Here is a 22,238-nt window from a genome sequence, read left to right on the forward strand (position 1 = left end):
TTCCAGAATGTGACTGATATTTTGACCAACCCCCCCCCCCTCCCACTCCCCTCCCCTCCCCAACCCCACCACCAATAGCCTCCGGTTTAGAAGAAACATAAAATGCAAGTTTGAACAAGTCAGACTGGCTGAAAACCCTTCCATGAACAACCAAACGGCCTCTTTAGGAAGTAAAAGCTGGGCCCTGCTTGAAAGACTCCCTGATTACACATCATTAAAAAAAAAAACACACACAAAAGCACACACTATGTTATAGCTAGATATTCCAAAAACAATACAAGGTTTTGATTTTATTCTGATTAAAGTCACCAAAAACAAACAAACAAAAAAAAAAGCGTCCATTTTTTTTATATATATGTACAGACCCGCAATCGGGATCTTGAATTCTCGTCTTGGGAAAGCCACCCCCCCACCCCCCCCTCCCCATAGACCTCCCCACATCCTTCTGGAGCCTCACTCTCCCACCTCGGAAAGGGGCTTCTCCTGCGGCCTGCCGAGTTCATTCTCTTTCAAGAGTTTCTGGTTCTCGGCTCTCAGCCGGTCCAGCTCTTCCTGCAGCTGCCGGACCCGGCCGTCCTCCGTCGAGTCCCCCCCCAATTTCTTGGTCTCCATCCGCAGCCGGTTGTTCTCCTCCTCCATCCTGGAGAGGCATTTCTCCAGCTCCAGGTACTCCTTGATCAGCTCTTGCTTGCTCATGTTCTGCAGGCTCTCCACGTGGTACCTCTCGTAGGTCTCCGAGAAGTCCTTCTGCAGGAACTCGCTGCCGTCCCCGCCCATCCCGTCGCTGCCGCCGTCCTCCTCCTCCACGAAGTCCTCCTCGCTGGTGTCGTCCGACTTGGTGGCCGCCCTCTTCGGGTAGAGGCCCGTCTTCAGGTCCGGCTCCTCCTGGTCGTGATCCTCCATCAGGAACTGGGTGGTGTTGTAGGGGGCCACCGGCTGCCCCTTGGCAAACATCTCGGCCCGCAGCCTGGAGGCCCGCTGGCTCTGCTTCTCGTCGAACTTCTTCTTCTCCTCCCAGCTCAGCTTGTAGTAAGGCTTCCAGTGCCTCTTCTTCTTGGAGGGACGCCTCCGGTGCTTCTTTTTGCCAAACTGCCGCTCCTCGTCCCCTCCGGGCTGGGGCCTGCACCTCTGGCCCCCCGGCCCACAATACCCTGGACACTGTGGGTTCTCCATGGGCTCTGGATGCCCACCGTCTCCTGCCTCCTGCGTCTCAGCAGCCATGTTATGGTTCTGGCTGCCGCATTCCAGGGCATCAGGGGTTTGGCCCCCCACGATTGGAGGAGAAACTGCTGCCCCTTCCCTATCTGGGCAACCATCCTCGCCCCTCCCTGGGCTGCCCCCCTGCTGCTGCGTGGGCTCACCTGGCTGCCACCTGCTGGCCAGGTGCTCTTCTCTCCGGAGCTGCTCCGGATTGCTTGGAGGGGACTCCGGAAACGGCCCCCCTCCGCCACCTGCATGCCTGCAAGGGGCAAAGGGGGCCGTCTTGCCATTGGGTTGCTGCCGGCTGGCAGAGAGGATGGCGTCAGCCATGGCCGACTCCTTTGGCAACTGCCTCTCTCGAAGAGCAGCGGGTGGCTGGCTGGCTGACTTCCGTCCAAGGGGACAGCTCCCTCGGCTCCTTCCTGGGGGCGGGGACCAGAGATCGCCTTTCACCTGGGGAGTCCTGCCACTGCCAGCCTCACCCAGTGCAAACCCGGGTGTCCGATGCCACCGGTCACTGGCCTTTGCTGGCAACCCCCGGGCAGTCCAGTCCTGGCTCTCTAGCTGCGGAACGAGGCCTCACGGTCACCTGTGCAGAGCATCATCGCAGAAGCCAGAAGGCGACAGCCGTCTCTCGGCCCCCAGCACCGGGCAGCATTGGAAGGACCGGCTCTTTTCGGTGGGGGGGGGTCTCCGCTCCTCCTCTTCCTCCTCTCCTCCGCTATGTCAGCAGCAGCCACGTTTGCACATCTGGAAATCCAAAGAGGGGATAAAAAGAACCGATGTTTGAGGCGGGCCACAAAGTCAAGGCAACGGCGGGTCTCTATGCCCCTCCCATCTCCTCCACCCCCCCCAAAAAAAAACCCCACTAAAGGAAGTTTGCAAAGGAAAAGGATGTGCCGTCTCAAGGAGGCTGAATGCAAGAGTGAAGTGGCGAGCATCTCCTGGGAAGCGGCATATAAATGTCATTAATTAATTAATTGTTAAAGTTGTCCTTGATCAGTACTGCGAGGGTTAATGCCCCGAGGAATCAGACCGAAGTTCGACAAGGAGGACGGGCAGGGGGTCGGGGAATTAAATCAATCTCCCCCGGATCGAGCCCCGAGCGTTTACACGGAGCAAGAAACTAGGTGCCAATCCCGCTGCAGGCACGAAGGGGTTAACGGCGCTGGCCCGGCCGGCCCTCGGGCGCGAAGGGGTTAACTGGTCCAGGCACGCCCAGCGCGCATGCCCCGCCCCCTCGCGAACCTGGCCCCGCCCCCTCCCTCCGCGCTCCTTCCCCCCTCACCGCAGCGCCGCCAGTGCTCGACTGCTGCTCCCCGCTCGCCACCGCGCCTTATATAAACGAGCCAGCCCCCACCTGCCACCGCGCAGGCGCCTCTCGTCCCCCTCGCCCCGAGGCTTCTCGGGACTTGTGGTCTCCTGCTCCGATCGATTGCCCGGCTCGCTCCCGACGAAGCGACTACAACTCCCAGAACCGCGCTCGGGACGCGCGTCTCAGCCAATCGCCTCTCGGACGGGGCGGGCGTTAAAACGAAGAGCCCCGCGATAGGCGCGCTAAACGAGTGAGGCGTGAATGGCTAGACCGGACGTCTTTCACCCGTCGCTTCACCAATGAGGGGAACGGAGCGGGAGGCGGCGGAGGAGGCGGGAACTGGAACGTACCATCTGTGGGCGCGGGAGAAAAACTCCGTCGGTGGCGGGCGACGCCACAGACCCCCATCCAGGGCACCGGGAGGCGAAGGCCCATCGCCGCCCGCGCTCTTCCTCCCCCGCGGCGCGGATCCTGGCGAGCGGAACGGCGCTCTCCCTGCGAGCCGAAAATGGTCGCGCCCGAAAGTAGTCCCGACGAGAGACGGCAGATTAAGCGCACATTTCCAGCGCGGCGGGCCCATTCAGGGCCGGCCTCCTCCACAGTGGGCCGCGGCCGTGGCGGCGGCGCGGGTGTCACCGGGCGGCGGAAGGGATCTGGCGGGCGGGGTGGGAAGGAAGCCCCTGGCGGCGGAAGGACACCGCCCCATGGCGGGGAGTGAGGCGACCGCGTCGGCCTCCTGGCGGCGACCGATCCGCGTGGAAGGCGTTGTAAACAAACCGAAGGCTGGAAGTAGTCCCGCCTTAAAGGGACCGCGTCCTCCCAGCCCGCCGCCCGCGCGGGGAAGGGGCAGAGCGGGGTGAGCCCGGCAAGGGGTGCAGGGGGAGGGGGCGGCATAAGGGGAGAGGGGCCCTTTGCAAGGGAGGAGGGGGCTGGTTAGCCGAGGGGTGGGAGAGGGGCTTTTTGCAAGCCAAAAGACACGTGCACACGCATGCACACGTGCACGCTTCCTGCTTTCCTGCTGCTCAAACCGGGGCCCAGCATTGCAGCCGAGCAGCAGGCCAGTGTAGCATTCGCCTGCGGAACTCCCCGCTGCAGGATGACAGGGGGAGGCGAGGCGCCCCTTTTTAGGACAGAGCAGCTTAGACGGGGGTGGGTGGGGGAGCAAAGGGGATGGGGGAAACCTGGGTATCCTCTTGGAATCCTGCAGGCCTGAAAAGGCTCAGCGAAAGACAAGGAGGGCTGCCCAAGGCACGTCCAGGAGAACCTCCATGTGCAGAGGCAGCAGGCTGCTGGAAGCCAACAGGGGTGCAGGTTGGGAAATTCCTGGAGATTTGGGGTGGGGGAGAGAGGATCAGGCAGGATTTGAGGCAGGGAGGGACTTCAGTGGGGTATGATGCAAAGGATTCCCCCCCCCCTCCAGCAGCCCTTTCCTCCAAGGGGACGGATCTCTTCACTCTGGAGATGAGCCATAATTCCTGGGGATCCCCAGGCCCCACCTGGAGGCTGGCAACCCTAAATGTCAGTGGCAGGGGGAAAGGCTGTGGCCTCGATGATGTGTTGGAGGACATGAGAACAGGACGCTGGACCAGGAGTCCGATGTTTAGCAGCAGGCGAAATTCTCCGTGCCCTTTGCACATGCAGAGAGACCCTCCTCCGAGGCCATCCCACACCTGGCAGTTGCTCAGAGGAAGGCTGAGTCTGCCTGGTAACAATTCCCCACTGGGATGCCCCGGCTGTTACAAGCGTCGGGCTATTCCCAGTGTGGCAACCGAGTGTTTATGGGGTGGCATTTTGTGTGCTTTCCCCAACTGTTGTTGCCCTCCATTTCTTCACCACCACCGGAGGGCTTTTAAAGCACCTCGAGCTGCTGTAGCGCTACAATGCTATAGCAACATAGCAACGGCCTTCCGCTGAGGTGCGAGAGGGCAGCTGAAGGGTGTTGGTTGGAGGTTTTGATTGATGCTTCTTTTTTTGCCCAGGTGTGCTCTGACCTGTTTTGACTGGCATCTTTCAGGAAGAGGCGGGGCCAAGGAGGTATGGGCAGGATTGGCACCAAACGGAAGAAAACCCAGAAAGTGGACAATTGTAAATACATATTTATTTCTGTTGTAATACTAATTGGTGTGTGTTTTTTCCCCCCTCAAGGATATTAAAGAAAAGCTAAAATCCATTCGGGTCATTTGAAATTTTTTTTTGAAATTTACAAAGGTACTAAAGGAATTAATTTGAGGTATGTCACATATGGGGGGGGATGTGTAAGATTTAAAAGAAAATGACGTTGATGGAATATGTACTTTTAGTGCTTGTTGTTTGGAACGTCACTGACAAAGAATTTAAAAGCGAGAATATGACATCCGGGACCTCACTTTGATGTTCCAATATAGTTTTGAGTTCGCCTTACATAAAAATAAAGAGAAAGGGAATATTCCGACTATTGGACTCTGTTGTACAGCAGATAGTTCGGACTTGTTTCTTCTTTCTTAGCTTCCAATTTATGGCCACCCCAGCAAGGGGCTCTCAAGGCCAGTGAAAAGCAGAGGGGGTTGGCCTTGGCCTTCCCTTGGGGGTCTCCCAGACAGCTAGAAACACCCCCCCCGCAAGCAATTATCCAAGTTGTGCAACAAGCATCCAAACCCAACTTTCCTTATTCGTATATAATCTAAGCACCACTTACTGGCGGCACTGTATTCAGTCTCTCAGTAGTAATGGGGGTGCCAGCTAACTTATGATGACCCTGTAAGTGGGGGAGGCCAATGTGTGGCTCTCCAGGTGTCATGGACTACAATGCCCATGAGCCCCTGCTGGCAGGGGCTCATGGGCATTGTAGTCCATGACACCTGGAGAGCCACACGTTGGCCTCCCCTGAGTTCTCAAGGCAAGAGACATGCAGGGGTGGCTGGTGTTGCTTGCCTCTGCCTCACAACCCCACACTTCCTTTAGGGTCTCCCATCCAAGTACCAGCCAGGATTGACCCTGCTCAGCTTCCACGGTCAGGCTTATCCAGGCCATCCTGAACAGGGGTGGGAGAATGCAGTGGACGAGACAAAGCAGTTTTATTTATTCATTGCAGGGGGTGGGGATGAGGGCTGAGGGCGGGCGGTCCTGCTGCATATTTTACGTGCTGGTAATGCAGGTGAGCTTGATTCCTTACAACTGCACAGCCCCTCCCATTTCACCTGGGCTGTTCCAAGGCAAAGCCTCAGCTAGGCCTCAGAGCCAGCGTGGTATAGTGGTTAAGCAGTGGTGGACTCTAATCTGGAGAGCTGGGTTTGATTCCTCACTCCTCCACATACAGCCTGCTGGGTGACTTTGCGCCAGTCCCAGTTCTCCTAGAGCCTGCTGGGTGACCTTGAGCCAGAAAGTTCTCTCAGAGCATGGTTTACCTTCAGCCATTCAGTGATGATTCTTGTGTTGTGGCTGCAGCAACTTTTTAAACAAAAAATCTATATGTAGTTCAGTAGTGGCTAGATATTTGGGGGGGGGGATTTGACAGTCTTAGTTCAGCAGTGGAAGGGGCTGCCTGAGGAGGTGGGGAGCTCCCCCTCACTGGCGGTCTTCAAGCAGCGGCTGGAGAGATCCTTCTGGATGCTTGAGGCTGATTCTGCATTGAGCAGGGGGTTGGGCTATGAGATTTGAGGCAATGATTCTGTGTTGAGGGAAGGAGGTCTCTGCCTTTGCTTCGCCCCCCTACCAGCGTGTAGCTGGTTATGAAAGGACAGCCAAGCGGCATACGAGGGCCGGACGGTGCCAGGGAGGGATTCTTTTTGCCACTTTCCCCAAGACCCCAGAAGCCTTCAAGGAACGAGTCGAGCTTAGGAGAAGGAAGAGAGGCGGCTGTTTTCTTTGTAAGCATCCTGCTGTCCCCCCCCCCCCCGAGGCAGGCTGGTAAAGATTTTAAGACCTTTTTTAAAAAATAAGGGGGGTCGCCACGATGCCACCAGTGACGGTAACACCCTCCCTTAAAAGCGCATGATTAAAGGCACACGTGGACGGAAATAACCTCACTCCACAACCGTAAGAATCCGCAAGGAGGACAGACGTGTGGCACAACTGGGCCTAGACCAACTCCAAGTTGGGTTGCCAGATTCCGCACCCACCCACCCACCCACCCACCCCTGTCACCGAGAAGAAACGGGGAACTGCTTCCGGATCAACTGCTGAGAAAATGAGGAGTAAGTTGAAGATGTGGGAAAAGCCCAAACCAAAGTGGTTTGCCCTGCAGTCTTGTGAGGGTGCTACATTTCTGGCAACGTACATCTGTCCAGAGATTGTCGAGAGAAGCCCTCATTGCACCCCGCGTAATACTGACGGAAGACGTTCCCTGCTTCCGTACCCCCAGCCAGATTTCGGGACGTCTCTCCCCGCCCTAAAATTGCAGTCGAAAAAGCCCGGCTGATGTCCTGGCGGGACGCTTCCAAGGTGACGCTTCCAAGCCGGCTGATCTTTGCTGCTGATGCTGTGGGCTTTTAATTGCAGCTCCCCACCCCCACCCCCCCCCCAAAAAAAGAAAAGAAACCAAGAGCAGGCGGCAGTTCACCTCTTCCAGCTCTGAAGACGCCAGAGAAGCCACTGGATGACGAGAGGCCAGACCAGCAGGAAGAAGAAGGTGGGAGGCGTCAGGTGTGCTGGCGGATGGGGCGGGTCCTGGGGGAGCAAGAGACGCAAGGAGTGTGGGGTCAGAAAACAGGCCCGGGCAGGAGGCGGGGGTGTCGGAAGGGGCGGCGGGGCTCCCCCTGCTGCGTCAGGCGCTGAGGACAGGCCGTCTCCGCAGCCGGAACACCTCACAGCTTGCTTGTTCTCTCAGTTTTCCTGCCAGGACTTTCTCCTTCAAGCTTCCCTGCCATCCGCAAAAAGCCCCACACTCGCCCGGGGAGAGGACACATTGGTCCCAGTCCGGGGTTGGCAAGCAGGGAAGGCGGAAGGGCTTTTTGGAAATGCTCAGAGGCACCCTTGTTTGTTTGGAGTTTGGATTGTTACTCCCCTCTCTTTGCGGGGCGGAAGTCTAGCCTTCAGCATCGGTTCCAAAGCTAAGCTGCGGGTTAAATTGCGAACGCTGCTGCGTCCTCTCCACCAGGCCCTGCAGCCGACCCCTCCTGCTGTCCAGGGCCCCGGTGGTCCCGATGTGGGGGCTCCCTCTGAAGGCCAGCCATTGCCTCCCACGTGAAAATGGCCTTGGACAAAGTTAGCCCCTCAGTCCCTCCGAGTCCGTCTCATCTGCTAAGACCAGCAGTGACTCCCCTGGGTGTCAGCCAGAGGCTTTCCTCGTCCCTTGCTGCCTGGTACTTCCCCCAAGACTTTCTGCCTGCCAAGCGGAGGCTCTGCCGGTCAGCTACAGCCCCTACCTTTTCCACCTGCAGTTCCCCGCTCCGGCCGTTCGCCTTGGACGACTGGCCCTGAAAGTCAGCACAAAAGCACTCTGACAAAAGTCTCTCGTGACTTCGCTGCTCTTTCCGTACGGGTGGCCAAAATGGGGGGGGGGAAGGGATGCCAGTCTCCCAGGGGCCCCCCACGGAGCTGGGCATGTCAGGCAATGGGACTTGTACCCTATTTGGGGAGGGTCCCCACAATACAGCTCTGTCTTCAGCTGCTTTTCATCCAATGTGGCCATTCCAATCTCTGCTCGGTGTGTTTCTGGGGCCACAACAGGAAGCAAACATTTAGAAAGGAATGTGAAGACTCCTTCCTAGGGCTGTTGTGTACCACGTGGCACAACTCCTTAGACTGGGCGTTGCTCTTGTGCCCAGCAGGGAACTGGAAGACAGTCAAACAGAGGGACCCCGTAGAGTTGAGCTGGGAGAAACCCAGGGGACACTCCACTCGGACCCAACCAGCCCTAGGTACAACTGGCCCGCACTGCAGGGGTTGTTTGGCTTCGCTTGCTCCTGGCTGCCGGCGGGCTTCCAAGGCCTTCCTTGGTATCTTTCAAGGGGTCAATCCCCTCTACTCTGTGGTTCCTTCTCAGGGGTTGTCCTCCCTTAAAATAGGGGCTTCCTGAGCCTTTCAGAAGCTGCAGGCACCTTTGGAGTTCTGACACGAGGGGGTGGGCACATCCCAAACCCGCCTGGCATCAAAACGGCCGCCACAGCAGGCAGAGCCAGCCAGGAGAGGGCCTCTGCAAACATTTGGTGAAGATTCTGCTGCCCAAGCAATGTTTTCAAAAATCCGCAGAGCCAATCACAACCCTTGTTGGGCATAAGGCCCACCCGGCCATATCCACCTTCTAAAAAAACTCCGTGGGCATCAGGAAAGGTGTTGGGAGATGCCCTGGCGCCCACGGGCACCGTGATGGGGAGGGACCCTTGCATTAAAAATAGTAAGTCTGATCGATGAACAGAAGGCCTTGTGACCAAGAAGAGATTTCAGCGTTTTGTGTTTGGTTGTAATGTTGCTCAGGTCTGCCTGTCTTACAGTCCTTTAAGCAAGACATCGGCTTTCCGTCTTTTCTCCCCCTTTTGCCAAATTCTGCCCCACCCCAGGGGTACGTGCCTGGCTGTGCCCAAGGCTGGCTCCCCTAGGGGTGTCCCCATGACTTTTAGACAAAGCACGTATGTATAATACAGAGTTTTAACTGCAGCAGATATGTAGGGGGCATGCCAAGTGGGGCTTTACTGAAGCAGTAAGAGGCACAATTTATAATATATGCAAACAGAAAGCAAGTGGAAGAAGAGCGGGCGTCTGGTTTGTGTTTCTGGTGTTACCCCACTTTCCACTACCCTAAGGCAGGGGTATTCAACCTGTGGTCTTCCGGATGTCCATGGACTACAATTCCCACGAGCCCCTGCCAGCAGACGCTGGCAGGGGCTCGTGGGAATTGTAGTCCATGGACATCCGGAGGACCACAGGTTGACTACCCCTGCCCTAAGGTCTCTGCCACCCGCCTTCCCCACAACAGACACCCGGAGAGGCAGGTGGAGCTGAGAGAGCCCTGGGAACTGTGACTAGCCCAAGGTCAGCCAGCTGGCGGCATGTGGAGGAGTTTGACAGCTGGCAAGTGATAAGCAAATGCAGAAAACAAAGGGAGCTCCGCCTCCCCCCTGCCCCCGGCCCCAGCCTTGAACGACATACTTGCGAAGCGGCCAAGGTCTCCAGGTAGCTGAGTCTTCTCCGCACTTCCTTCAGGTCTGCCTCCAAGGATCGGATGGTGCTGCGCATGTGCGCATCCACCTCCCGCCAGATGGAGGCTCTTGCCGCGGTCTCTTCTGTGGCTGTGCGGCTGCTGCCCAGGTCCTCCTCAGCAGGGTCGGTTTGCGGACCTACAAAACAGCACAGAGCCAGCACAGGGTGGCCGTTAAAGTGATGGACCAGGACCTGGGAAAGGCAGGTTCGAATCCCCAGTGGTGCCAAGGAACCTGGCTGCGTGACTGTGAGACAGCCTAGCCTAGCTCCCGGGGTGGCTGCAAAAACCTGCAAAAGGAAAATCCCAAGCCAGGTGCAAAGGCACTTAAAAACCCAGAACAACAATATAATTATTACAAAATATTGTAAACCAGTAAGTTCTCGTAAAAATAGGAAATGTAAACAAAATATTGAATAGGGATAGTCTAAAGGAAAAATTAAAGTCCCAAAATTCATAACAAGTTTCCAGTGCTAACGTATGTTTGACGCAACTTATAAGCTACAGCACAATATTTAGAAGCAGAAAAATTGTTTTTTATATGCCACTTTTCTCTACCTGAAGGAGTCTCAAAGGGGCTTCCAATCGCCTTCCTTTTCCTCTCCCCACAACAGACACCCTGTGAGGTGGGTGAGGCTGAGAGAGCCTTGATATTCCTGCTCCGTCAGAACAGTTTTATCAGCGCTGTGGCCAGCCCAAGGTCACCCAGCTGGCTGCATGTGGGGGAGCGAGGGATCAAACCTGGCTCGCCAGATTAGAAGCTACACCTAAGCACTACACCAAGCTACCTTGTTCAGAGAAATCAGTGATTCCCCCTAAGAGGAGCATTTCGATTTCTCCTTCCTCTGATGCTCCAGGAGACCAAAGCTAAAAGGGGGCAGTGCTCTTACTGTCATGTACCAAACAGAGCGGGCACCTAAAGGAAACATGTCCAAGGGCCTCTCACCCCTTGACCCACCTCTGCCTGTTCTCTTGGCCTTTGGAATCCTTTTGAATCAGCCCTCTATCATGGCAGACCACTGTGATTTCCTGATCTCAAAAGAAAGGTCCCTGAGGGGCAACGGGGTGGGGGGCAGTGGGAGAGCAGCTGAGAGACTGTGGGACACATGGATGGACGGGAGGCGAGAGGAACGGCCTGACGCTTCACCGGGTTCGTTATTCATTAACCTCTCCCAAGGCCAGGAAGTTCTGAACAGGTCAGAAGACGAGTCCAACAGAACAGGGCGTTCCTGCTGATAATGGCTGGCAGGGGGCAGAGAGAGGACAGACAGCCGTTCACCGACCGAGGGTGCCCTGCGGGTCCAGCCCAGCTCCGAGGGGGCCGGAACACCCTGCAGGCTGCCTCCAGCAGAGGCCCTACAGGCAGCCAAGGAGCCAGCAGAAACCAGCAAGAGTCCAGGAGCGCCTGAAACACTAACCCGACATGTGGCAGGGGAGGAGCTGGCATATGTTGCAGTTCCCGTCTCTGAAGGAATGAGCTTTGACTTGGGAAATCTCTTCCCCTGCCAGCCACGACTGTTGTTAGGGCTGAAGGCGCTGCTGGACTCTGGCTGTCTCCTCCTCCCTGGTACATTTATTTCCTTCGCTATGTTTTCCCCACGGAATGAGACACAAACAAAGGGGTTTTAACAGCCTTTCTCAACTTTTTCCCCACGGAGAAATCCCTCAAACGGTCTTCAGGCTTCACCCATTCAGGAAACCTTTCCAGGCCCGTCAAGAAACCCCAGAGTTTGACAAGACCCTGGCTGGGAAAGCCAGCCCGATCAACGGGGAAGGAGAGATCAAACATCAGGGCAGATCTGACTTTGGACAGAGCGTTGGCAACATGGCTCTAGCCTCCCATGCTTATTTCAGAAACCGACTGAATGAATGGCCCCTAGCCCAGCTTCTGCCTGTCAATGAAATGTGCCCTTCCCTGGCCAATCCAGCGTGCTGCATAGCCAAAGACCTGCCTCTCCCCCCACCAGGTCCTTTTTCGGAGACAAGGTTAATTCAGATCTGGGTTAGGAACCTACCGCTTCCGTGCAGCTCTTCTCCTCTGGCTGTGAGTGGCCCACGCATGGGAGGTTGATGCTCTCTGGTCTCTCCTGTTTGAATCTTGTGAGGACCGTTCACGGGGGAGCCTTCCTCGGCTGACAGTCTCCTGACCTGTGAGAGAAGAGAGGGTGCATAAACTTAGCCAGTACACGGAAACAGCTGCAAGGATTTTATATGCACTGAGGTGAAGGGAATGCCACCAGATCTTATGGACTGGTCAAACAAGATGGCTGAAGGGGAAGAGTTGGCTTTTGTAGAGAGCGGAACCCTTTGTCCCAACCCGATCACCTGATCCAGCTCCACGTGCTCCAGACTGTCGCAGAACACCTCACTCTCCGAATCGCTGGTTCCTTGCGGGCCCTTGACGCCTTCCTCCGCGGGGCCTGGTCCTGCAACAGAAGGCAAATCGGCTCAGAGGAGAGAGAAGGTGGAGAGGATTAGGACGGCTGCGTGGGCACCAACCACTGTATCGAGGGACACCTGGAAGCTCAAACTGCAGGCGTGCCCTCCTGCTTCGGGAGTCCCTACGTCTAATCCCGAATATTCGATCCACAATGCAAAGGAGGGCCAAGAAACCCAAGGCGTGTACAGTGATCTCTGAGTCCAACATGCATGCTGAAACGGAACGAAAGAGAAGTCCCTCACGCGATAACACTCCAGATCCTTCCCACGCGGTCATGGGCACGGCCTCCCGGAGTGGGCGCGGCAGGTGTGGCCCATCAGTCACGGATCACACATTTCGGCGTGGCTTTCTATAGGGGCATGAACCAAACCGAGAAGCAAAGTTGGTCACAGATTTCACCCTGTTCAGGGCTGCCGTCACGAACATCCATGAGCTTTTATAGCCGTTTGTGGTGGCTCATGATTTGAGCAGAAAACTGGGGTCTGCTCCCCTCCAAAGCCAGCAACCCAGCCAGGTGGCCTTTTCGTTTCGGGATTTCTTGTACAATCCCTTTAAACTGGGACTCCCCAAGAAAACCCGAAACAGCTGAGTGGGGAGGAGCAGGCCGTCTTCTGTCATTCTTTTATTTATTTATTTTGGCTTTCTGCAAACTCTGTTTTAAAGGACCGCAGTCCCTGTCAACAGGCTTTATTATTATTATTATTATTACTACTACTACTACTACTATTACTATTATTTAATTTATATCCCGTCTCCCCCCGGAGGCTCGAGGCGGGTCACATAAAAACCAATCCCCTAAAACAATAAAAGCTTTGCGGGGCGATGAACCATGAACCAGATTGATTTGCAAACAAAGATTGATTCAGGTTGTGGTTTGGCAGTGAACATTTTTCTGGTTCATGCACATCCCTACTTTCTGCAAGCCTGGCTTGCAATATCTTGGTGTCTTGATCCAGACTGAGCAAAACCCAAGAGGGGACCGTGGCTTAGTGGTAGAACTTCTGCTTGGCATGTAGACGATCCCCTCTGGCAAATGATCTCTCCCTGAGATCTGCTGCTGGATCACAGCAGACAAGACTGGCCTGGAGGGACCGAAGCCAGGATCTGATTCAGGATGAGGCAACTTCAAGTGTCCCAGAAGAGCCAAGAGCCAAACTGCATGGGCTTGGGAAGGATCACAGCAGTGTTGCAAGGATCTTGTGTTGCACTCAATTAAGCTTGTCCCTTGAGCCAGCAGACAAGCAGGGGAACCGGTTGGGATTAAAATTTATGCAGAGTTATCAAATGTGAGGAGGAAAGGAAGGGAGGAAAGAGTCAGTCAAAACCATCAAGGCGTCAGGGGGCTTCTGGTTAAGAAGAGGGGAATGCTGTAAATCAAAACGGGTTGCAAAACTGGCTTCCCCTCAGGAACCCCCTGGATAGCCCTGTCTGAGGCAAGCCCCATCCCCTCCCGCCTGGTCCTTCTACTGGAGATGCCTGGGATTGAACCGGGGACCTTCTGAACGCGAAGCAGAAGCTCTTCCTCTGAGCCTCCGTGGGGATGTTTTCTATTCTTTCGTGGCTGTAGGCCGCCCTCCGAGGGCACGCCTGGGTGACTGTTTCTGCCCTGCCTCCTTGACCCCGTTCCCCCAGATAAGCCTGCAGTGACCCTGACTTGGTAATGGTTGACTGGCCTAATCAGCTGGCACAACAGAAGCACAGCCTGGAAGGGGGAAAGGTTTGCCCTGCAAATCACTCAGAGACGCAGCAGGCAGCCTCCGGGTCCTTTTTAATCTCTCTCTCTCTTTGGGCACCTCAAGCAGCGTCACAGCAGGAGGGGGAATGCCGTTTTGTCCTCTGGACCGCACCGCAAGGGGGCTGTGGGCTGGGCCTGCTTGCCCCATTGAAAGCAAATCCGAGAATCACAGAGTTGGAAGGGACCCCCCCCCCCAGGGTCATGAATGGAATGGATCGCAAAGCGAAGGAAGCAAGCCCACTCCGCGGGAGCCAAGGACAACGGGGCAGCTCTCTGGCACGCCTGCCGGAACCGGCTAAGTGGGGCTGCCTGTGGGTCCGGCCCGTGGACAGGAGAGCTGCGCCGTGCGCTTGCTTGCGCTCTGTCATTTCGCCTCAAGCCGAGGGCAGGGAACAGAGACGCCGAAGAGCCACGCCCCTCCCAATATCTTATCGGGATCATTTGGCACGGCACCCACCACGAACTTTGCAGCATGATCAGCATGCCAAGGGAGGAAGGACTGAAGTGCAAGGGGGACGGGGGAGCAAGCAGGACTGGCAGGGGCAGGGCAAGGACTGGGGCACGCTTAGAAAGGGTTAAAGGGCAGGACACGGCAGTCCAGGCCTGAGGAAGCAGCTGCCCCACCTGGCACAGGGGGAAGAACTGGTTTTTATATCCTGGTTTTCTCTACCCAAAGGACTCTCAAAGTGGTTCACAATCTCCTTCCTTTCCTCTCCCCACAACAGGCACCTTGTGCAGTAGGTGAGGCTGAGAGAGCTCTGAGAGAACTGGGTTTGGCCCAAGGTCACCGAGTGGGTCTCATGTGTCTCAAGTGCCTTCCTTTCCTCCCAACAGACACCCTAGGAGGGAGGTGAGGCTGAGTGAGAGAAACTGCTCTGTGAGAACAGCTTGGCCAGGACTGTGACTAGCCCAAGGTCACCCAGCTGGCTGCATGTGGGGGAGCGGGGAATCATACCCAGATTAGAAGCTGTCACTCTTAACCATTACATCAAGCTTTCCATTTGCACCTGAACCCCAAGAAGAAGAAAGAGAGTAAAATCTCCTTCTTGAGAAATGATTCCAGGGTGCTCTGGTGGAAAACTTGGGTGCATTGAAATTCTGGAATGAAGCAGAGGGGGTGAGGCTACAGCGTGTTCTGCAGGCCATTCAACCTGCCGTTCTGCCCCTCCTCCCAGAGACAGCCAGGCACAAGCCCGGGTTGGCAGGGAAGCCACACAAACACAGCAGCTATTGAACCGCCAGCCTCGTCTTTGCTTCCAGCTTTCTCTCTTGACACTCCCTGTTTGGAGTGGGGAAAAGGAGCTGCCAAAATCTCAGACAAGTCCAAGTAGGTCAAGGCCTGGTGACTGTGGGTTTTCTGGGCTGTGCGGTCAGGGTCTGGTAATTTTAGTCCCTGGCGTTTCAGCAGTAACCATAGCTGGCACCTTCAGAGGTAGGACATGGCACGATGAGAATCTCTCTGTGCCAAAGTGTGGAGTGTATAAACAGTTGCTGGGTATTTTTGTTACTTCTCAATGTTTGTGTGTATAACACATCACATTTGTGTCTTATCTGAATGTCTCCCAGGGGCTGGACCAGAACTAAGAAGCTCCTTTCCTGTGTCTCATTAGGAAGCATTTTTCCTGTGAAAAACACTTCCCAATTGACTTGCTAATGAACAGGGGGAACGTTCCTCATGGACTTGCTAATGAACTCCACCCAGGCACAGGAAAGGAGCTTCGTAGTTCCAGTCCGTCCCCTGAGACACTCCCAGAGAAGACAGGAACGTGATACGTTACAGACACAACCCCCCCTACAAGAAATAAATAAAATGCGAGAGATTCCTACCTTGCCATGTCCCACCTCTGAAGATGCCAGCCTCAGTTAACGGTGAACTGTCAGGGACTAAATAAATAAAATGACCAGACCACATTGGCCACACAGCCCGGGAAACCCACAACAGCCAGGTCAAGATCGCTCCACTCCAAGCAAATACCTTCAGGAAGGCATTCGGGATGAGGCCAGCCTCAAATCATGGAGCAGGGGGGGTGTTTATGATTGATCGACCCCCGGCCTGGATAGCCCAGCCAAGCCCGATCTGATCAAACCTTGGAAGCTAAGCAGGGTCGATCCTGGCTGGGATTTGGATGGGAGACCTCCACGCATTTGGGGGGGCAGCGAGAAATCTGGTTGGGTCCAGCCCACGGTGCTCCCATACCTTGCTGGCCAAACCCTCCCTGGATTCCCTTCCCTGCCAAGAGGCATACCTGATTTCTTCTTGAAGAAGGACTCTGGGGGACGGGGCATGTCATCGATCAGCTCGTAGAGGGGTCTGAAGTAGTCAAACATGTCCTCCGACGCCTCCTCCAACGGCACAGTGTCAATGACCTGCCAGAAAACCCCAGAAGGGATTTCAGGGGGCACAAGGCCAAGCCAGGGGGGGCAAAGAAAGATCTGGGACTAGCGGATGTTGCAGCATTGTTGAAGCATGGAGGCACCGGGACGAGGGATGCCAGACTCCCCCCACCCCAGTTGGGGTGGGGGTCCCCCACTTTCAGGCTGCAACTCTCCCAATTAGCCACACACAAAGGGAAGAATGCCCCAAATTAACCTGACATGCCTACATAACCCAGAAGTACTGTAGGCATGTCAAGGAGAGATACTATGGTTTCTGGGTAGAAGCTACTTCTATGAGAATTTGCTCCTAGTTCTATGGGAAGGTGGGCAAACTTTTAACAAGTCTTTTCACCCCTAATTTTGGATCTCTCTACAATATTTCAGTTACATATCCTGTCACACTGGTATATTCAAGGAGGTAGGAACTCAAAAGTTGAGCTGAACAATAAAAATAATGTAAAACTTGTTAATTATTTATTATAGTGCACAGTTAAAAAAAGCCGTTGGGTTTTGTTCCTTAACATTCAAGGAGGTAGCCATGTTTCGGAGGGTGAACCATGGCTTGTGGGGTCCCTCTTGGCCACTTCTCCTTCTCCTCATGTGGACACCAATGAAGCAGGACTCTGCCTACCTGCAGCCCCTCTTCCAGTGTCTATGGCAACCCAGCCAGGCAGCCCCACAAACTTTAAAGAGGGTGAGGACCATTTCCTACCTTCTGGGCCGACTTCTTCATCTCCTGGATGTAGGCCACCATAGCTTCCTTTTTGGTCATCTTCCCAAGTCTCTTCCACGCGTCCCTGCCAAAACCCCAAATGACAGCAAACTGGAATATGCAAAATCTGTAGTGTGCATGATTCAGCAGCATAAAAAAGAGTGTCCTGCAGGGGGCGGTGGAGGAGATGTGAATTTAGCATAGTTAGAATAGGAACTTGCTGGAATTTTTTCAAAAACTCTCCTCTTGTGTCCTCATTGGCTCGTTGCAAGACTTCCTGCTCCTCTGAGCATGCTTCCTCCTTGCTTGCCTACAGAACCAATAGACAGGACTGACTGGAGGCAACAGTTAGAACAGTTAGTTAGGTCTCTCTTTGCTGGAGGCAAAGCTACCCCCAAGTGCTGCAAGAAGTCTGTACCGGCCCTCCTTACCATTTATACCTGCCGATGGGGTCCCAAAACCCAGGCCGAGAAATCTGGCACTGACCCACAGTCGCTTGCTTGTAGTAGCTGTAGAAACGGAGCATTTCCTCGTAGGACGGACGATACGCCCCGCCTGCATGGAGGGGAACAAGCAGTCAGCAACACAGTAAATGGGGGATTGGGGGGGAGGGATTGTTGGAAATTCCTAGCTGCCAACAGCAAAGGACTTTAAATGCCTGGCCGATTCTGCAGACGGACTTATTTCCAATCTTAGTAGAATTGGAGAGCCAGTTTTTTAATGCTTCTGTTCTAAAAAGCAAAAGTTGAGCCTGGAGAAGAGGAGATTGAGAGGAGACATGATGGCTCTCTTTAAGTATTTGCTGGCCTGCATGGCCCCTTCCCACTCTGGGATTCTAGGAGTCTAGTTCAGCAGTGGAAGGGGCTGCCTGAGGAGGTGGGGAGCTCCCCCTCACTGGCCGTCTTCAAGCTGCGCCTGGACAGATCCTCACCCTGGATGCTTCAGGCTGATCCTGCACTGAGCAGGGGGCTGGACTAGATGGCCCCTTCCAACTTCATGATTCTGTCCCAGTGTGGATTCTTACCATTTCTGGGGAGGCCTTGGATGACACGGACGGCTGCTTCAAACTGCTTCTGGTAATCCGGCTCCTCCATCCCCAGGGGTCCCCTTCAAGACTGGGAAGGGAAGGAAAACTGCTGTTGTGAAGGGCAGAATCCAGCAAGAGAATTCCAACTTTACATGAGATGCCGCTGGGGGGAAGGAGAGAGGCCGTCCAAAATGTTCTGCCAGCAGCTCCCTTTCCTCCCTAGAGCGCTTCCAGCTAGGCCAACACCCTGTCCCATGGATATGCTCTCTCTCGATCTCTCTTCATCCACTCCAAACTGGCAACACTGGTCTAGTTAAACTGGTTTTCAGTATAGATTCCAGTGGGTGCAGAACAGCAGAACAAAATGTGTGTCCATAATATCTGGTCCTTACATATTACTTGGAACAATCATGAAGATATCACAAAGGTCGATGTGATCCTATAACATAAATCCAGGAACCCCCCTGGCATCAGCTTCTGAAACAAACTAGATCTAAACATCTAGATGTGAGTTCATTTCCTCGCGATTATTCTTCCTGTATCCCTTAGAAGTTGTCTTCCAAGAGTTCACCAGAATCATGACGCCGTAACAGACCCCACACGACCGAATGGGATTTAAAATCTAAGGAAGATACGGGAAGAACCACTGGGGGGGAAGGTCAGCCAGGAAATGGGCTCGCGTCTAGATGTTGGTCACCATCCCTTGCAGAAGCTGTCTTGCAGGATCGCCTGGCTTGGCCCTCCCCAAATTTATGCTCTAGGATCACATGGGCCTTTGTGAAATCTTCGCAATCGTTCTAATTAATACAGAAGGGCCAGATGTGACTGTGCCCTTAGTATACAAACCCCGTAGGCGTTGTACACAGTGACAGTTTGTCTTTGGTTTCTTGACGCTGTGATCCAGGTTGGTTGGTTTGTTGTGCAAGTTAACGAGGCGCATGCTAATGACCCGCCTGGCCTGTGCTCCTAATGAGATGCAACCCTCTCTCCCAGCATTTATCGTATCCTCTGCCCCCAGCCCTCTGCTGCAAGGCACTTTTCTCACTGTTTGGGCCGGACTCTCAGGGGCAGAATAAAATACTCATGCTGTCGGCCCTTGTTAGAGAGAGAATGTATCCCAACAGACGCTTTCGGAGTCGGAGGTTGCTTGGTCAGCTGTAAGCATCCAGTGAGAGCCAGGGGTGTGTGTGTGTGTAAATGTTAAGAATGTTGGACTAGGATCAGCGAGACCCGGGTTCGAATCTCCATTCGGGCCATGGAAGCTGGCTGGTTGATCTCGGGCCAGTCGCATTCTCTTAGCCGAACCCACCTTACAGGGTTGTTGTGAGGGTAAAAGGGAGAAGGATGACTTCAGGGCCACTTCAAGACTCCCTTGGGGAGAAAGGCATGGTGCAAAGGCATTAAGGAATTAAATTAACAGGAGGCTATGCCCATCAGGCTCTTTCAGCGTCCCCTATGTGGAGGGAGTCGATTAGTAGCAAGATTAGTTTTGGACGGCCTTTCTCCATAATCCTTCCCTGCTTTTCTGTAGGGCACGTAAATTGACGGACACTTCAGTGCACCTCATGAAGCCAGAAACAAGCAGTTGCCCTGGAATCAACGTGGATCAAAGTCGGGATCCAGCAGCACCTTTAAAACCAACCAAGTGTCCTTCAACCAGGTCTATAAGCTCCCGTGTGCCTGTGAACTTCCCTATGGAGAGGTGTGCCTGCGCATGAAGGGAATCCCCAGAATGTAACTCTCTGGTGCCCCTGGACTCAGGCCTCCCTCTGCTCCTTCAGACCGCCCACCTGCACCTGCCTCCAGGCTATGAGCGCCCCGATTCCTCCTGACCCCTGTTTGATTCCGTGGGGCAGGTGAGGCTAAAGGAAAGGGGCTGAGCCAGAGGCGTCCACGGGGCAGGATCTGGACCCTGATCCGAGTCAGACGCTCTAATCGCTGCAGCGTCCTCTTCCACCAGCGCAACCCCGGGGGCCTGATCCTGGCTGCCCGGCTGCACACAGGGAGGGGGGGCTTCCCCTCCACACCTGCCGGGCGACCCCCAAGCCCCCTGCGTGCCGCCCCTCTTTGCACGCGCCGCGTCCCTTCCTCGCGGGCCCACTTGCCCGTGCCTGGACGGCCGGAGCGCTGCCAGCCTTCCCCGGGGCTCTCTCCCCTGCCAGCCTGTCGCCCGCCGAGCCTGCCAACCGGTGCGACCTTCGCCCCCCGCTCAGCGGTCCCTTCCTCGGTCTGGAGGCTCGGCCGGGGAGCCCACCGGCTCTGCACCAGGACCACCCGCGCAGGCGCCCCTTCCCCGCCGTGCACGAGCTCCTCTCCGGCTGCAGCTGCGCCGAAGCCCCCCGACTCACCCGCCGCCTCCAACGCCGCCGAGCTGTTCAGGGATCGCTCCCGGGGGCTGCTTCGCTTTTGACCTTCCTCGGCCAGCCCCGGCGGCCCCGGTCCGGGGAAGCGCGTCGCAGCCAATCGCCGGCCGGCTTCGGGCGCCCCGCCCCGCTCCTCGCCCAATCAACGCCCGCCGGCCAACTTTATTCAAATAAGCCCCGTTTGGGTTTCCAAAGCGTCAGCGGCGCTTCGGTCCGCGTTGGCTCGCCAGCGCCATCTTCAGGAGAAGGAGTGGAGTGCGGGGCGGTCGCTTTTAACAAGCTCCTCCTTCGGATCCACTTCTCCTTCCATCCGCCCTCTTTAGCTAATGCGGACAGGATGCCTCCCTATCGACGGAGGACCAGCTCACAGGTGTTGCCTGCCGGGTGTTCTGCCATCTATGCCAGGTGTGACACACCTTACCTGATGATGCCTAGAATCATAGAGTTGGAAGGGACCTCCTGGGTCATCTAGTCCAACCCCCTGCACTGTGCAGGACACTCACACCCCTCTCGCTCATCCACTGCCATCTGGCACCCCCTTGAGCCTTCACAGAATCAGCCTCTCCGTCAGAGGGCTCTCCAGCCTCTGTTTAAAAATCCCCAAAGATGGAGAGCCCACCACCTCCCGAGGAAGCCTGTTCCACTGAGGAAGACTGTCAGGAACTTCGTCCTGAGTGATCCCTGCAACAGTCACCTCTGGATTAGACTGGCTCAGAAACCTTCTGACAAGAGCCCCAGGTAGGGCACATGCAACACCTGCGCTCTCAGCTCCACTGACTCCAGATTGGGGACCGAATCAGCTTCAAGGTTTTGGTTCTGATATTCAAGCCCCTAAATCAGGGGTAGTCAAACTGCGGCCCTCCAGATGTCCATGGACTATAATTCCCATTCGCTGGCAGGGGGCTCTTGGGAATTGTAGTCCATGGACATCTGGAGGGCCGCAGTTTGACTACCCCTGCCCTAAATGGTCTGGGACCCCTGTCTCTTCGGGACTCCCTCCAGCCCCCTCCCCAAGATCTTTAAGCTCAGGCAGTTTATATCTGCTGAGGGTCCCCGGCTCCAGAGAGATAAAACCAGCCTTGACTAGGCCCAGGGCTTTTTTGGTTGTGGCCCCGACCTGGCGGAACGCTCTGCTTGAGGAGATCTGGGCCCTCCAGGCTCTCAAGGAATTCCGGAGGGGCTGCAGAAGGGAGCAGTTCCACCAGGCCTATGGTCGAGGCCAGGCAGGGTCACCAAGAAATGGTCCCCACTGGAAACGCCTCCTGGAAACATCCATGGATAGAAGCCCCTCCCTGTCCCCTCCATGGGGGGCCGATTAGTCCCCGCCTGGGATGTTAAATAGGAGGTGGTTATATTTAGACTGGCGTTTTATAGCTCTATTTATAGTTATACAGTTTTATTATTAGTGGCATGATTTTAAAATGTGGTAACCCCAAGCTGGCAGGGATGGGGCGGCATAGAAATAGGATATTTATGCATGCATGGAAGCATTCACACTATTTGCCACTCTTCAATATTTATTATTATTATATTTATATTTATATACCGCCCTTCCCGAAGGCTCAGAACTGTGAGAATAGAACTGTGAGAAATGAAATGTTTCATGCAATAAAAACTCTTCCCATAGGGAATTTTGAAGATGAAAAACAATTTCAGCCTGGGCTGTAGACAAATCTTCCCTAATAAATCTCTCAGGTCCCTTCTCAACCCTTGAATGAAACTCCGCATAACCTGTTTTGACCTCTAGATGGGGCTGTTCTCCTGGACTGGAAACTCCCTGTGCAAAAATATATATACACCTTATACATTCTTACTCCTAGAACTAAGTCCAGCAGCATATTTAAGACCAACAAAGTTTTATTCAAGATACAAGCTTTTGTGGGCATGCCCATTTCCCCAGATATCTGAAGACATGTGCTTGCACACGAAAGCTTCTGTCTTGACTTTGTTCCTGCT

At 54.9% G+C, this 22,238-nt stretch overlaps 2 protein-coding genes and 1 long non-coding RNA gene across 7 annotated transcripts; 1 reads left to right on the forward strand and 2 right to left on the reverse strand.

Annotated features, from left to right (window-relative positions):
• Positions 1-257: 257 nt before the first annotated feature.
• On the reverse strand, positions 258-3,026 carry HEXIM1 (HEXIM P-TEFb complex subunit 1). 2 transcript variants are annotated; one of them, XM_077313642.1, is made up of 2 exons: positions 2,866-3,026; positions 258-1,950 (listed from the first exon to the last, which is right to left on the reverse strand). In XM_077313642.1, exon 2 carries the CDS (start codon positions 1,528-1,530, stop codon positions 454-456), a length of 1,077 nt encoding a protein of 358 aa, XP_077169757.1. In that variant the 5' UTR covers positions 1,531-1,950; positions 2,866-3,026; the 3' UTR covers positions 258-453. The 2 variants fall into 2 exon arrangements, with proteins under 2 accessions (XP_077169757.1, XP_077169756.1); XM_077313641.1 differs by lacking the exon at positions 2,866-3,026 and adding an exon at positions 2,489-2,606.
• Positions 3,027-3,244: 218 nt separating this feature from the next.
• On the forward strand, positions 3,245-4,685 carry LOC143825570 (uncharacterized). Its single transcript, XR_013226963.1, has 2 exons — positions 3,245-3,371; positions 4,495-4,685. It is a non-coding gene; the product is annotated as an uncharacterized LOC143825570 (long non-coding RNA).
• On the reverse strand, positions 4,596-20,372 carry ACBD4 (acyl-CoA binding domain containing 4). 4 transcript variants are annotated; one of them, XR_013226962.1, is made up of 12 exons: positions 20,268-20,372; positions 17,917-18,007; positions 17,324-17,447; positions 16,893-16,977; positions 16,051-16,171; positions 15,632-15,688; positions 11,955-12,055; positions 11,645-11,777; positions 9,581-9,768; positions 7,858-7,908; positions 5,373-7,159; positions 4,596-5,278 (listed from the first exon to the last, which is right to left on the reverse strand). XR_013226962.1 is itself a non-coding variant. In XM_077313643.1 (11 exons), the coding sequence occupies exons 2-11, from the start codon at positions 17,984-17,986 to the stop codon at positions 7,049-7,051; spliced, it is 1,041 nt and encodes a 346-aa protein (XP_077169758.1). In that variant the 5' UTR covers positions 17,987-18,007; positions 20,268-20,372; the 3' UTR covers positions 4,596-7,048. The 4 variants fall into 4 exon arrangements, 3 of the variants coding, with proteins under 3 accessions (XP_077169758.1, XP_077169760.1, XP_077169759.1); XM_077313643.1 differs by having other exon boundaries at positions 4,596-7,159; XM_077313645.1 differs by lacking the exon at positions 15,632-15,688 and having other exon boundaries at positions 4,596-7,159.
• Positions 20,373-22,238: the final 1,866 nt, after the last annotated feature.

The sequence above is a fragment of the Paroedura picta genome, chromosome 16, assembly GCF_049243985.1.
Source record: "Paroedura picta isolate Pp20150507F chromosome 16, Ppicta_v3.0, whole genome shotgun sequence".
Taxonomy (NCBI): Eukaryota; Metazoa; Chordata; class Lepidosauria; order Squamata; family Gekkonidae; genus Paroedura; species Paroedura picta.

Coding starts and splice junctions, on each gene's coding strand:
- HEXIM1 (XM_077313642.1), bottom strand. CDS start 1,530: ATGGCTGACGCCATCCTCTCTGCCAGCCGGCAGCAACCCAATGGCAAG.
- ACBD4 (XM_077313643.1), bottom strand. CDS start 17,986: ATGGAGGAGCCGGATTACCAGAAGCAGTTTGAAGCAGCCGTCCGTGTC. Junction 12,056..15,631: donor CAGAGGTGGGACATGGCAAG/GTAGGAATCTCT, acceptor CTTCTGTTGCAG/GACCAGGCCCCGCGGAGGAA. Junction 7,909..9,580: donor AGACCTTGGCCGCTTCGCAA/GTATGTCGTTCA, acceptor GCTGACTTTCAG/GGCCAGTCGTCCAAGGCGAA.